Source organism: Polypterus senegalus, chromosome 12 (genome assembly GCF_016835505.1).
Source record: "Polypterus senegalus isolate Bchr_013 chromosome 12, ASM1683550v1, whole genome shotgun sequence".
NCBI classification, from domain to species: domain Eukaryota; kingdom Metazoa; phylum Chordata; class Cladistia; order Polypteriformes; family Polypteridae; genus Polypterus; species Polypterus senegalus.
The window spans coordinates 102,430,833-102,444,641 of NC_053165.1; the positions used below are offsets into that span (position 1 = coordinate 102,430,833).

Below are 13,809 nucleotides of genomic sequence, written 5' to 3' on the forward strand. Positions count from 1 at the left end.
AAACGGAGTGACCTGAACAACACCAACAACAACAACAACATTTATTTATATAGCACATTTTCATACAAAAAAAATGTAGCTCAAAGTGCTTTACATAATGAAGAATAGAAAAATAAGAGACACAGTAAGAAAATAAAATAAGTCAACATTAATTAACATAGAATAAGAGTAAGGTCCAATGGCCAGGGGACAGAAAAACAAAAAAAACTCCAGACGGCCGGAGAAAAAAATAAAATCTGCAGGGATTCCAGGCCATGAGACCGCCCAGTCCCCTCTGGGCAATCTACCTAACATAAATGAAACAGTCCTCTTTGTATTTATGGTTTTCACGGAAGGATTTGATGATGATGATGATGATGATCACGTGGACTTCTGGCTTTTAGTCCATCAATGCTGGGGCATCATGGTGCTTTGAGTAGGTTGGTGGTGGCGCAGAGCACCACAGAGAAACTGGAAAAAGAAACAGAAGAGAGAGTAGGGGTCAGTACGGATTTTAGAGCCACCATGAATAGTTATTATGATGAATTGAACATATAGAGTATTAAGATAAACTGAAGTTATAAAAAGGCCATGTTAAAGTAATGTGTTTTCAGCAGTGTTTTAAAGTGCTCCACTGAAGTGCTGAAGCCCTCAGACCTGGCACTAAAATTACAAGGAGTACTGACCAAACCACACGATTGCAGCGCTTAAATTGCACAATACCCCAGTATCTGTCTTTGATCAAGGTGTTTGAATTTCTATTGGGGAAGCCACAGAAATTGTCGTCATGCTTCAAAGCTACTGCTCCACACTCTTCACATTAATACAGCAGTGTAACATACAGGGTATCAGCACTTGTATATCCACTTCAAGCACCGCTTTCCATATACATTCCCATTTTTGCACTTTAAAGGATGATCTGACAAAAAAATATTAAAAAAAAAATAATCACCTGGAGTGAATTAGGTAAAAAATCCACCGCAGGACACACACAAACACACCAAGCACACACTAGGGCCAATTTAGAATCACCAATCCACTTAACCTGCATGTCTTTGGACTGTGGGAGGAAACCGGAGCGCCCGGAGGAAACCCATGCAGACACGGGGAGAACATGCAAACTCCACGCAGGGAGGACCCGGGAAGCGAACCTGGGTCTCCTAACTGCGAGGCAGCAGCGCTACCACTGCGCCGCCGTGCCGCCCACATCTAATAATATATACTCTTATCTCGTTTTATTCCTACTGATTACCTATTTCAGTTCAAAAGAATATACTTTCCTGTAAAATTGTTTTGCAATGCCCATCAGAACAAGCCAAACCACTTGGAAAAGCAGGAATTGAGATAAGCTTATTAAATGGCACATGTACCGATCATTAAACTGGTAAATTGGCTGCAAGAGAATCATTTTGCGGACACTGTTAGGTGTCCAGGAGGATTCCATAGGTCTATTAACTATTTTGGCCAAAAAATAAAAAAATAATTGTGAATTTAGTATGTAGAAAAGTTGAAGTAAAGTACATGTATAAATAACTCTTATTCACTGACCATATGATAAAAATAGCACTGGGTCCTAATTTTTCCTGGGTATCACTGGTCGTGATCCTAATTAATGAAAGTTCTAGTTAGTTCCTTTTGAACTTCCTTTATGAATGAGCCAGGAAAATAGGGACACACACTGCCAGCAAAAGGTGATGCAAGTGCATTACTGCTTTATTTAAACAAAATACGAGTTCAAAAACCCAAAAGTACAAAGTGCAACACAAGTTCTTCAGTGGCTGTTAAAAAACAATCATTAAAAAAGTTTTTAAACATACTGTAGGCATGCCTTCCTTCCTTAAAATCTCATGAGCCACAATACTCCATCCTGAAGCCTCCATCCTGATTTGAAATGAATACTTTGGTGGGTTAGTTCTTTTCAGAAATGAAACCAGTCAGAATTGAAATGGTACAGCTGTTAAGCTTCTGAGGTCTGTAATGAGGGAACTAAAATATAATCTTTTGGTAGGAACACCCATTTAGTCTAGCTTCATTCGGTATTACTACTTTTCATTCTCAGGAGGACGTGGGTGTTATATTTTTGGAAATAATATGAGTGCTGCTTATACCATGTTTATGGAGATTACATAAACACAGCACCCACCCTGTGAAATACTGAAAGGCTATGTGATTAAAGACACAGAATTTTTTATTGTCAACTCCCTGGTAGACTTATCTATTACAAATGGCTCTTAATTCAATGTTTTTTGTTTTTTTTATTTCTGAGCTGTTCCCTAAGTTCATTCACCTGCCTAAATACAATGTAAAGAAACCCATAAAGGACAGTGTTATGACTTTTATGTATTTGATTATTAAGGTCATTAAATAAGTATTTGAAACCAAACTGGAAGAGGTGGAAGGGATTATTAATTCTGCATGTGTACAACATAAATGTTTTTGTTGAAACTCAGGTAATGATTATTTTTTGTCTTTGTGAGAGCTGTTGTACTTTGCTGTGAGGTACAGAGAACAGCTAGGTGCAAGATTTCTTCACCCTAATAAAGTGTGACTGAAACTGCTAAAATGCCAGTGAGGTTGTGGAATTTTATTGCAGTACATAGAAACTTGAGTAAAGATTAGTATATGTGTGAGCATAACATTAACACTCAGAAACTAAAGAATATTTTGTGTCACTGAAGCATTGTGTTTTATGTGCACTTCAGATGTAAATGAGTGTCTGACACAGCCTTGCAAGAACGGAGGCATGTGTCAGGACCTGGATGGAGAATATTCTTGCAAATGCCCTTCACCTTTCATGGGAAAGCAATGTCAAATGCGTAAGTATATAGATTTTTTTTTTTAACTAGATGCAAGTAACAAAATGGTATTGGAAAAATGTGGTTTGACTCTTCTAAATTATTTAGCATTTTTAAAATACCATCATTTTAATCCTATGCACCTAATTGTATTTAAATGCAGGCTGTGTGTCTTCCCTTGGGATGGAGGGAGGTGTGATCTCTGAATCTCAAATCACTGCTTCTTCAGTACACTATGGCTTTCTAGGATTACAGCGATGGGGACCTGACTTGGCTCGTCTTAACAACAAGGGAATTGTTAATGCTTGGACATCCGCCACCCATGACAAGAGTCCTTGGATACAGGTGCTATAATCTTTTTTCATGTTATTGTAATAGGTAATTTATGAATTTGCAGTTTTATATAGCAAGGATATTATTACCTGATTAGGGACTAAGACTTCCTTTTACATAAAAATCCTTTGATCACATTTCTTATATTCATTTTTTGTATATTTTATTCTGAAGTAATATATTATTTTGGTATCTATGATGTATATATACTTAAGATTAATTTTGAAAAGTTTGTTCCCATAGTTGTGGGTTTTATTTATTATTTATTTGGTTTAAATTGAGATAGATGCAGATGACACATCTTTGAGCCATACTCTGATGACATAATATGCTGTCATATACATGCCCTTCTGATCATTGTAAGATGGCTATTTTTTTCTTTACACTTGTTATCTGCATAATAAGACCAAAGTCTTCAATTCACGTACCATAATAAAGTCGATATAATTCCATTATATGCTAGAGCAGCTGTGAAGCAAAACAAGTTTATTTAAGCCAAATTTATTTCTCCCTCAAGCCAACTGACTCCACCAAACCTCTCCTCGACTGCCTATCTGACATTAAGGACTGGCTGGCTGTAAACCTTCTTCACCTGAACGATTCAAAAACCGAGGTCATTGTTTTTAGCCCCGACTGCAAACGGACCCCACCCCTTGGCTTCGACTCTCTTCCCATTCCAGTAACTTTGTCTGTCTCCAATCTTGGAATCAAAATGGATACGGTCTTGAAAATGGATGCTCAAGTCAACAGCACAGTAAAATCCTGCTTTTTCCATCTCAGGCGAATCGCCAAACTCAAGCCTATTCTGTCTAACCACCTCCTGGAATCAGTAATCCATGCATTCATTACGTCCCGGCTCGACTACACAAATTCATGCCTTTATGGTATCAGTAAAGCCACTCTTTCTAGACTCCAACTGGCTCAGAATGCGGCTGCAAGGCTTCTAACTGGAAGTAGCAGAAGCCAACACATTACACCAATTTTAAAAACCCAACACTGGCTGCCGATTAGATTCAGAATCGATTTTAAGATACTCCTCTTAACCTATAAGGCACTAAACGGTCTAGCCCCTGCCTATTTGAGTGTCTTGCTCCATCCTCACAATCCTCTTCGTGTTCTTAGATCCGCAGATCAGTTGCTCCTAACCGTTCCCAAGGCACATTTTAAAGCTCGTGGTGAAAGGGCTTTTTCCGTCTGTGCACCCAGGCTCTGGAACTCCCTACCCTTAGTGGTTAGGCAAGCCGCCTCAGTCTCCACATTTAAATCATGCCTAAAAACGCACTTCTTCACATTGGTTTTTAATTCTTCACCTGTCTCATTTCCACTTGCTTCTTCCTATTTCTCAATTTTATTGGGTCCTCTGACCTGTTTTTAGTATCTCTGTTTTAATTCTCTCTTAATGTTTGTTTTTAATATTTTGTTTTTAGTCCTGCTTCTTTTTTAACTGTACAGCGCTTCGGTCAGTTGTAATGCTGTGCTTTTAAGCGCTCAACAAATAAAATGGTATGGTATGGTAAGTTTACTACCGGGCTTTGAAAGGAGAAATTGATATTTTCTCTCTCTCTCAAGTCAAAAATAATCTGCTTTAAGAAGTGAAACAAATTCTTAGTAAGAATATACCTGGAATATGAAGGTTCTTTAAAAAGCTTTCACCAAAAGTAGTGTGTGTTTTTATTTTGTGTCTAAACAAAAATTAAGAAAAAGAAATGTTTCATTTTTGTTTACTAGGTGGTGTCTTCTTGTAAGTAACGTTACAGTATTTTGAAAATTGCTTTTGAATACTTTATCCTTAAATTAAAAGTAAACCTACTCCAATAGTATATATTATTTTAGAAAAACAATGCCCTTGTAGGTTAGTCATTATTTTATATGGCATGCACCATTGGTGTTGCTTCAATAGAAGCTACATGACCTTAACTGTGTGACCTTAGGGTTGTAGTACATTAGGTTGAATTAGTTTCACCAAAGAGTATGTGAAGACCTAGGAAAGAACATTGACCAGTGAATGTGAGGGAAGGAAAAAAAAGTCCTCAAAAGTATCAAAACCCAAAGCGTTACCAAATATTAGTAGTGTTTAGAAGATATATGCTAAATTTCCTGATTACCAAAAGATTTCCTTGATTGAATATGTATGTAAAAAACTTCAAGCCATAAACAGAAAGGTTCAGAATCTCCTCACGTGCTGGCGACAGTGTGTTGTAAGCCAGGTTTTTTTTTTTTTAAACCCCTACTCACAACTAAAGAAGGTCAACTTCGTCAGTATCAGGAGTGAAGAACAATTGCAGTTCACTTTTGCATTCCAATTCCAGCTATCCTGCAATCTTTGCTGAACATCGAAATGTACTTATTATTGGTAATCCTGTTGTCATTTTCAAGAAGCATTGGACCAGAAACATCGGGACTGCAGTCCTGCATAAACAATTGGTAGTGCCATTCAGAAGTAGTGAAAGTGAAGTCAAAGACAGGACGCGAGTCACGAAAATCTTTGTTTTAATCTACAGCGATCCAGAGTGATTAGACATCTATTTCTGAATAACTGCCTAAGATCCATCCGTGATAGACACAATGTCATCTTCATTGACAACTGGGACCTTTTCTGGGAGAGACCTAGCTCATTCAAACAGGATGGCCTGCATCCGAGTAGTTTCATGACTATATTGCAAAAATTGTAATAAATAAGCAGTAGGTTTACCTGAAGAGGTGCATCATATAGAGTCTATAATTATGAATAGTACAGTTTTTAAGGCGCACAGACAGTTTAGCATTAATCTTAACGTAATAAATGCAATGGCACCAGAAACATGCCAATTTGTGAGATAAGGTTAATTTCCTATGGCTGTGGTTTCTTAACACGAGTTGCAATTTCTTTTCCATCTGCAGGATGAGTGGTAAGTTAGCAAATTAAGCACATGCACACTTATACTTATGTCACCTGTTTGTGGAGGAGTCTGCCCAAGGGTTTTATGTAGAGGAGGTACTTTTTTCATAAATAAAATAGTTTTGTTTATGTGGATGTAGCCTGCTTGGCAGCTTGTTCACAAGCAGGTTTATAATGAAATTAGATACAAAATAGGCAGAAGGTTAAGATAAAGCATAGGAAGAATGAATGTTTTCACAGTCTGGCAAAATTAGACTATTTGTTCTTGCGGTACTTTTTGGTTGTTGACTGTATTGCCATATTTTGCATAATATATGATGCAATTACATCATTTTTCACATCAGACTACTGACTTTTGAAACAACCAATTTAAACTTTTACACTAGCAATATTGTCTCTAGTGTTACGTGTTGCAATTTGGGATAGAAAGTGTTATTTTTATTACTGTTACATCAAAACTGCAATCTGTCCAAAGCTTTACCTGTCCTACCTTAAGCTATTCTCTGCTAACCCTTTAAAACAGACACTTCATATCTGAGTTAAGCATCATAATGAATGATCACAGTAACCATCTTAAAAGGTCTCACTGGCTAATTTCATATCAGTGCGATAAAGTTGTAAAACAAAATTATTAGCCACCTTTGTGTTAACCTCTTGTATGACTTGGGCTCAGAATTCTATAAAAAAACAATTATTCCCGAGTCATACTCGGGATGACATGTAAATGATCCACTTTATACTGTTAAGCTAGCCTGAAAATGTGTTAGGATAGTATTCTGCTGCCATGTAGTGCGTGATATCATCATGTTTCAAAAAAACATGAATATGTCTATGCTTTTTAACAACTTATAGTAACTCATCAATATTGTTAAAGTTGGGTAGAGCCTTTAAGAAAAAAAGAAAAAACACAACGGAAACTGAAAAGCCATAAAAGCAAGTTGTAGATCAAATTGAAACAGAAACTATTGCATGAATTGAATGATCGTTAAGACGATGCAAATTGATCATCAGATGCTGACACAGACAATTAAAGTGTTTTATCTGTGTTCAAAGACAAGTAGTTCTCATCTAGCTGTTCCTTTAATTCACTAACACTACTAATTAAAGGCAGTATCAGAGAAACTTCATTTGGTATAAAAGAAAGGTAAAACTGGGTGTTATCTGTGTGTGGTAATTAACATTGTTTTCTAATGAGAGTCAATGGTGTCATATGTTGTGCTTAAGTCTAATAACATAATTACAGTGGAGTTTCCTTCATCAGAGGATATCATAATGTCATTTAAAAAAAGCGTTAGTACCATTTCTGTACTATGACCAGTGCGGAAGCCAGACTGGAATTTCTCAAATAAATTGTGATGCGTAAGGTGCGACTGAAGCTGACTGGCGATTACTTTTTCCAAATATTTTAGAGAGAAGGGGTAAATTTGGAATGGGCCTATAGTTAAGTATGTGGGGGTCTAGATCTGACTTTTTTTAAGTAATTTTTTAATGACTGATGTTTTTAGTACATCAGGTACTGTGCCATGCAATGACAAACTATTAACAATGTTAAGAATAGGCACTGCAAGAACATCCATTGCACTTTTTCTAGTTTTGTTGTCGGTGGATTTTCGGAACAAGTAGCAGGTTTCATTTTAGAAATTAAAAGTCAAGTCTTCCTGCTCTGTTACAGGATTAAAATTTCTAAAGTGCTGAGTGCACGGCGAGACAGGGTCTGCCAAGATAGTATATGGTTTGCACTGTGATGCTGAGATCTGGGATCTTTTTAATTTTCTCATTAAAGAAGTTCATAAAGCCAGTACTGCTAATGTATTTTGATATTTTGCACTGAATTCCCAATTGTTAAATTATCCACTGTCCTAAACAGTACCCAAGGATTATTATTATTATTATTATCAATTATTTTAGAAAAGTAGTCTGAGCGAGCTTTAAAGAAAGCTTTTTTTATATTTTTTAACACTCTCTGTCCATGCAATTTGAAAGACCTGCAGCTTTTTTGTTCTCCCATCTGCACTTCAGTTTTTGACATTCTAATTTAACAGCTCGAGTGTTCTCATTGAACTAGGGAGAGTTCCTGTGTGCTTTGATCACTTTACTTTTAAGGGGAGCTACTGCATCCAGAGCATCTTTCAAGGTCATATTATAATGTGATCTTAGCTGATTTAAATTGTTTTCCATGATTAAATTTGGTATTAACTGATTTAAATGGTTTTCCACAATTACACTTGAGATACTCAAAGTACCTATAAACTTTGAAGCAGAATTACAATTTAAATGTCTCACTGTCTTTGTTTTAATCTGTGAGTGTATTGGTAAAGGCAGAACCAAATCAACCATAATTAGGTAGTGATCAGAAATAACTTCATTTAAAAAGTAATATTTAAATTTTGAATTTCAGCTTTGTAAGTTAAAAATGTAAAATAAAAAAATGTAAATAAAAACAGAATGCAATGATTTGCAAATCTCAAAACCCATATTTACAATAGAACACAGAGAAATATCACATGTTGAAAGTGAGAGATTTTACTATTTCATGAAAAATATTACCTCATTTTGAATTTGCAAAACATTTTAAAGTTGAGATGGGGGCAAGAAAGGTTGGAAAATTGGTACTAAAAAGAAACAGCTGGAGAAACATTTTGCAACTAATTAGGTTAATTGGCCACAGGTCAGTACCATGATTGGGTATAAAAAGAGAGGCAGAAAGTCTGTCAGAAGAAAAGATGGGCAGAGGTTCTCCAATCTTTAAAAAACTGCATCTACAAATTGTGGAGCAATTTCAGAATATTGTTTCTCAACATAAAATTCAGAAGACTTTGAATATCTCATCATCTATAGTACATACCATAATCAAAAGATTCTGAGAATCTGGAGAAATCACTGTGCAAAAGGGACTAGGCCGAAAATCAATATTGGATGCATATGATCTTTGGGCCCTCAGGTGGCACTGCATAAAAAACAGGCATAATTCTGTAATGGAAATCACTGCATGGGCTCAGGAATACTTCCAGAAATGGTTGTCTGTGAACACAGTCTGCCATGCCATGTATAAATGCAGGTTTAAAGCTCTATCATGCAAAGAAGAACCCATATGTGAACATGATCCTGAAACACCGCTGTCTTCTCAGGGCCAAAGCACATTTAAAATGGACTGAGGCAAAGTGGAAAACTGTTCTGTGGTCAGATGAATCAAAACTTGAAATTCTTTTTGGAGAATATGGACACTGCGATCCGGGTTAATCTCAACGCTCAGTTCAAAAGTCTGCACCCCTGATGGTATAAGTTTGTATTAGTAAAAAATGAAAATGGCAACTTGCATATCTGGAAAGGCATATACAGGTTTTAGAGCAACATATGCTCCCATCTTGGCAATGAGTTTTTCAGGGAAGGCCTTGCATATTTCAGCAAGCCAATGCTAAACCGCATACTGCATCTATTACAATAGCACAGCTTCATAGTAGTAGAGTCCAGGTGCTGAATAGGCCTGCCTGCAGTCCAAACGTTTCACCAATAGAAAACATTTGGAACAACATGAAACAAAAAATATGACCAAGATCATCCAGGACTGTTGAGCAGCTAGAATCCTATATCTGACAAGAATGGGACAACATTCCTCCTACAAAAGTCCAGCAACTGGTCTCTTAGGTTCCCAGACACTTCAGGGCAGAACAGACACCCAAACAAAAGACAATGATTGCTGAAATGTTACCCTTCTTCAGCATCAGATAAATTAACTTGCTAAGTAGTACAAAATAGATTAAATAACCAAAACATCTGAAGAAGCATAAATAAAATTGTTTCAATGAAAATCTGACAAAAAAACTAAACTTTCCCCTTGTAACATACATAAATGCTTGGTACTAACAAAAATTTTTGAAACTTTGTAATTTCTACATTGGTTCCAAACCACACAGACTGAAATAACAGGTTGCTTAATTAGAATTGAAATCCAACTAAAAGCAGTAGTTGGTTGTCCATAGGACCGAGTTTGAGACCCTCTGCTCCTCTGCTTCAATCTAATGTAACTATCTATGTCCCAGAAATGGACCCTTCTCCACTTCTGAGCCACTTCCCACCAAAAGATCTTTGTATGACACTGCTTGTTACTTCTCAGCAAACTAGTACATTAAAACGGTCTACGTTCTTCAGAATCCACATTTACAATGCATTATTCCATTGTATGCACAGTTTCCAAAAGGATGTAGTTTTGTTTAAGCTGTAAGGCACTAGGGGGCGTACCACCACCCTAATCCTTGACAAAGAGGCAGGAAACAGGTTCAATTCAACACCCGTGTTTGTTTATACTTAAAAGTTTACAAACCACCAACACCACACCAATATATAGTCCATTTCCTTCCTTGCCACCAGTCCATCCGCTTCCACTCTTCCTCAAGCTTTGTCCACTCCTTCCTCCCGACTGAAGGCCCTTTTATAATGCCCCCGGATGAGCTCCAGGTGCTCCCTGATGACCTTCCTGAAGCACTTCCTGGTATGGTGGAAGTGCTGCATGGGCACACGGAACCACTTCAGGTGTACCTGTTTCCTGGTCCAGCAGCACTTCCTGGTGTGGTGGAAATGCTGCATACCATGGCTTCTGAGCCATCCAGGCGCCACTTGGCGGTGGCCACTGGTACCCACAAGGTTGAGCTTCCAAGCCCTGTTCCCGAGGCCCCAACACCAATAAGGGTGCCTGCCTTCTCATGTTCCAGAGGATGTGCTGCTCCTCTCCTGGCCCTTCTATCTTCCAGGCATACCAACTGGGCATGAGCCCCAGCAATCCGCCACAAAGCATGTTCCTGTTATTTGTGCTCCCAGGTGCCATCTGCTCTTGAAAGTCGTGCAATTACATTAAAACATCAGAACGTTAAACCACACCATTTTCTTTTAGAATGTTTAGTATCAAGATGTTTCAGGTGAATCATTATTGATAGGAAAATAGACTTTTTTAAAAATATTTTGTGATAAGTAGTTCAGTAGTGCCAGATCTGCAGTACTTATTGAGGCAACACCGCTGATCTTTAATTTTGCTAGGTAGCCACATCAATTAAGAAAGCTGTGACTTAGTTAATATCTTCGTGAGCATTTTAAATTGGCAGTTTCTTGTCTTGTAAGCATCTTGCCATCGTTTTTAAAGGAATACAAGATTTACTTTTTGTAAATATTTCTTGACAACCAAGATATAGCCTCATTTATTAGTGAATTTTTGGATTTATCATCTATTAAAATGACTAGTTATTATAGTTATCTAGTAGTAGGTGATTTCAACTTTTCATGTATCATTGTGGTCATTGTGGGCTAGGAGTTTGAGGAAGAGGTGTTGGTGAGGTCAGCAGGGGGCGCTTACCTTATGGTGTAAATGCAGATCCCAATGCTCCAGTGCTGTAACAATGGTGCCGTTTTTCAGATGAGATGTAAAATTGACATCCTGACTCTCTGTGGTCATAAAAGATCCCTGGGCATCCATTGTAAACAGTAGGGTGTTTCCCGATGTTCTGGCTAAATTGCACACCACACCTTCTGGTGCCGTAATCATCCCCTGCCACCCCTTCACTGCCTAACAGCTAATTTATGGTGAGCATATTGGCACAAGATGACTTTAGTCGCATTATCCAGGTGGATGCTACACATTAGTGGCAGCTGAAGTGGCTCCCCACTCACTATGCAAAACACTTTGAGTAGTGAGAAAACGGCCATATAAATGCAAACAATTATTATTAATATTATTATTCTGTAAATAATTGGTATGAATGAGCTTCAACTGTCAAACATAAAATATACATCTATGTAGAATTTTCATGTCTTTATGCCAGCCTGTTCAATCACAGCACAAGGTCAGGTGAACTTGGGGCTATCTTATGCGATACGATCCACTGCCTGGAAAAAGCTGCTGCCATCGACATGTCTTCCTATACTAGCTATCAATTGCTTTGTAATTTTCCCAAAAAGTTAGTTAAAATAGGTTTCAAAGATACAGTAAAAGTTATGTCCAGAATATTGCACTTTTAGCCATAAACATTCTCAAATTGTGGACTATTAAAAGCAGAATTTCATGAAATGACTTCCAAGGGCAAGAAGGCATTGTAAATAGATTAACAAGAATAACACTAAATAATTTTTTCAAAATTTTCATTGACTCTTTTGGTCTGGCTGTTACTTTCAGGATTGTATCCAGATAATAGTTTACCTTGATGGCAACCTTGGCACAAAATAACAAAACAGAAACGTTAAACAAATTGAGGACCCTAATCTAAAAAAAGATTAAGTAAATTAAAGGGGAAAAAGTGTGCAAACTTAAGGAAATGATCATTGATGCCTTGAATAACTTTTTTGAGTGGTAGGCAAATTCATATAAAAATCATGAATAGCTCTTCCAGTGGTTGATAAGGAGATGGAATAGGCTGGAGGAAAACCATGAGAAGACTGTTACTGAGTTTACCCACACACCCTTCACAACCTAACACATTCTTTAATATCTTATCCTATTTTTCTCCATTACAAATACAGTTTAAGCAGTTCCCAGGTTTGAGAAATACAGGGGTGACTACACAAAACAAAGTTATGAAACCAATAGAGAAGCTTTCCCTGAATTGACTGAGAAACAAATAATTTGTCTCTTGGTTTTTTTTCATGAACTATCCCCCAGAGCAATAGATTTGGGTATGCTCTTGGTCAGATACCACAGTAACCAGTAGAAACCTTTCGGGAGGATATATTTTGTGGGTTCATTGGTCTTTCATTATTGTCGAATTGCCTAGATAAGCTAAGTACTTCTTGATTTTTGTCTCCAATATGATAGGAAATAGCAAAGGCAAATCTTTTAGGAACATCTCCCATCTAGCCTGGGGTGAGTTCAGATGTTTTAAGGACTTTTAAATAATCAATATTTTTTATAATCAGAAAAATATTGACGAGATGCTCAGCCCATTCAAGCCAAAAATGCCTCTCCTTGGGTGCTAATATTATTGTTGATAGCTGTTTGTCCCACATGTCATAATGTTTTAAGGGTCTTTGCAGCAGGTTACTGAATTCTAAAACCATTTGTTTAACAGGGCCATTAAGATCACTAACCACTTTATGAAGTGCACTCTTCTTTATAGTGTCACTTATTTTTACAGGTCAAAGGCTATGCTCCAACAAAGTTGGAGAATTGCAAGAAATAGAAAAGGAAATAAAGAGAGAGAAATGGTATTTAAAGGACATGTCATATTAGACAACTTTTCCTGCAATTTTCAGTCGTAGCCATCATTTACATATCCTTAGGGAGTTAGGAGTAGTTTGTGGCATGCTTCTATGAAGGTTAGTTATCTAGTCTTACATACCAAGTGACTCACTTCAACTAGTCCACACCTCGCCAAGATGAAATTAAAAAGGTTTCATTTTATTTTTAGTTGTAGGAGTGGGCTCTGTGTGCACAAGAGCTGAATGCTCATCTGGAAGTAAAATGCGTATAATACAGTGATAAGGTCTAAGAAAAATGTGGGTTTAGACACCACAAACAGCTTGTCTGTCTTATGTCTTGTGTTTTATGTACCATGACAGAATATAAAAAAGAAAAAAAAGGAGGCCAAGATTGTTACTGAACTCATCGTATTTGTTAACCCTTCATACAGCACCGACTCCATCACGCAGCATGCAATTGGATAGTTGCCACACAGTCACTAAATTTGACATGCATAGTGATTTACAGTCATATAAATTGGCATGGTCTGGCAAGGAGATCAGCAACTTCAGTCAGCAAGTCTGACATTCCTTATGACTAGAAGTCACGTAATGTGATATTGGCTTAAGGTACAGAGCGAGGATGCTAGAAAGTGATAAAGCCTA

The 13,809-nt window shown here is 37.2% G+C and overlaps 1 protein-coding gene across 3 annotated transcripts in view; it reads left to right on the forward strand.

The window, feature by feature from the left end:
* Positions 1-13,809, forward strand: part of LOC120541442 (EGF-like repeat and discoidin I-like domain-containing protein 3) — a 68,143-nt gene that overhangs the window by 33,385 nt on the left and 20,949 nt on the right. For all 3 annotated transcript variants that reach the window (XM_039773066.1, XM_039773067.1, XM_039773068.1), the window contains 2 exons: positions 2,682-2,795; positions 2,938-3,119. In XM_039773066.1, the coding sequence (XP_039629000.1) occupies positions 2,682-2,795; positions 2,938-3,119 (296 nt within the window). The remainder of the gene's footprint in view (positions 1-2,681; positions 2,796-2,937; positions 3,120-13,809) is intronic.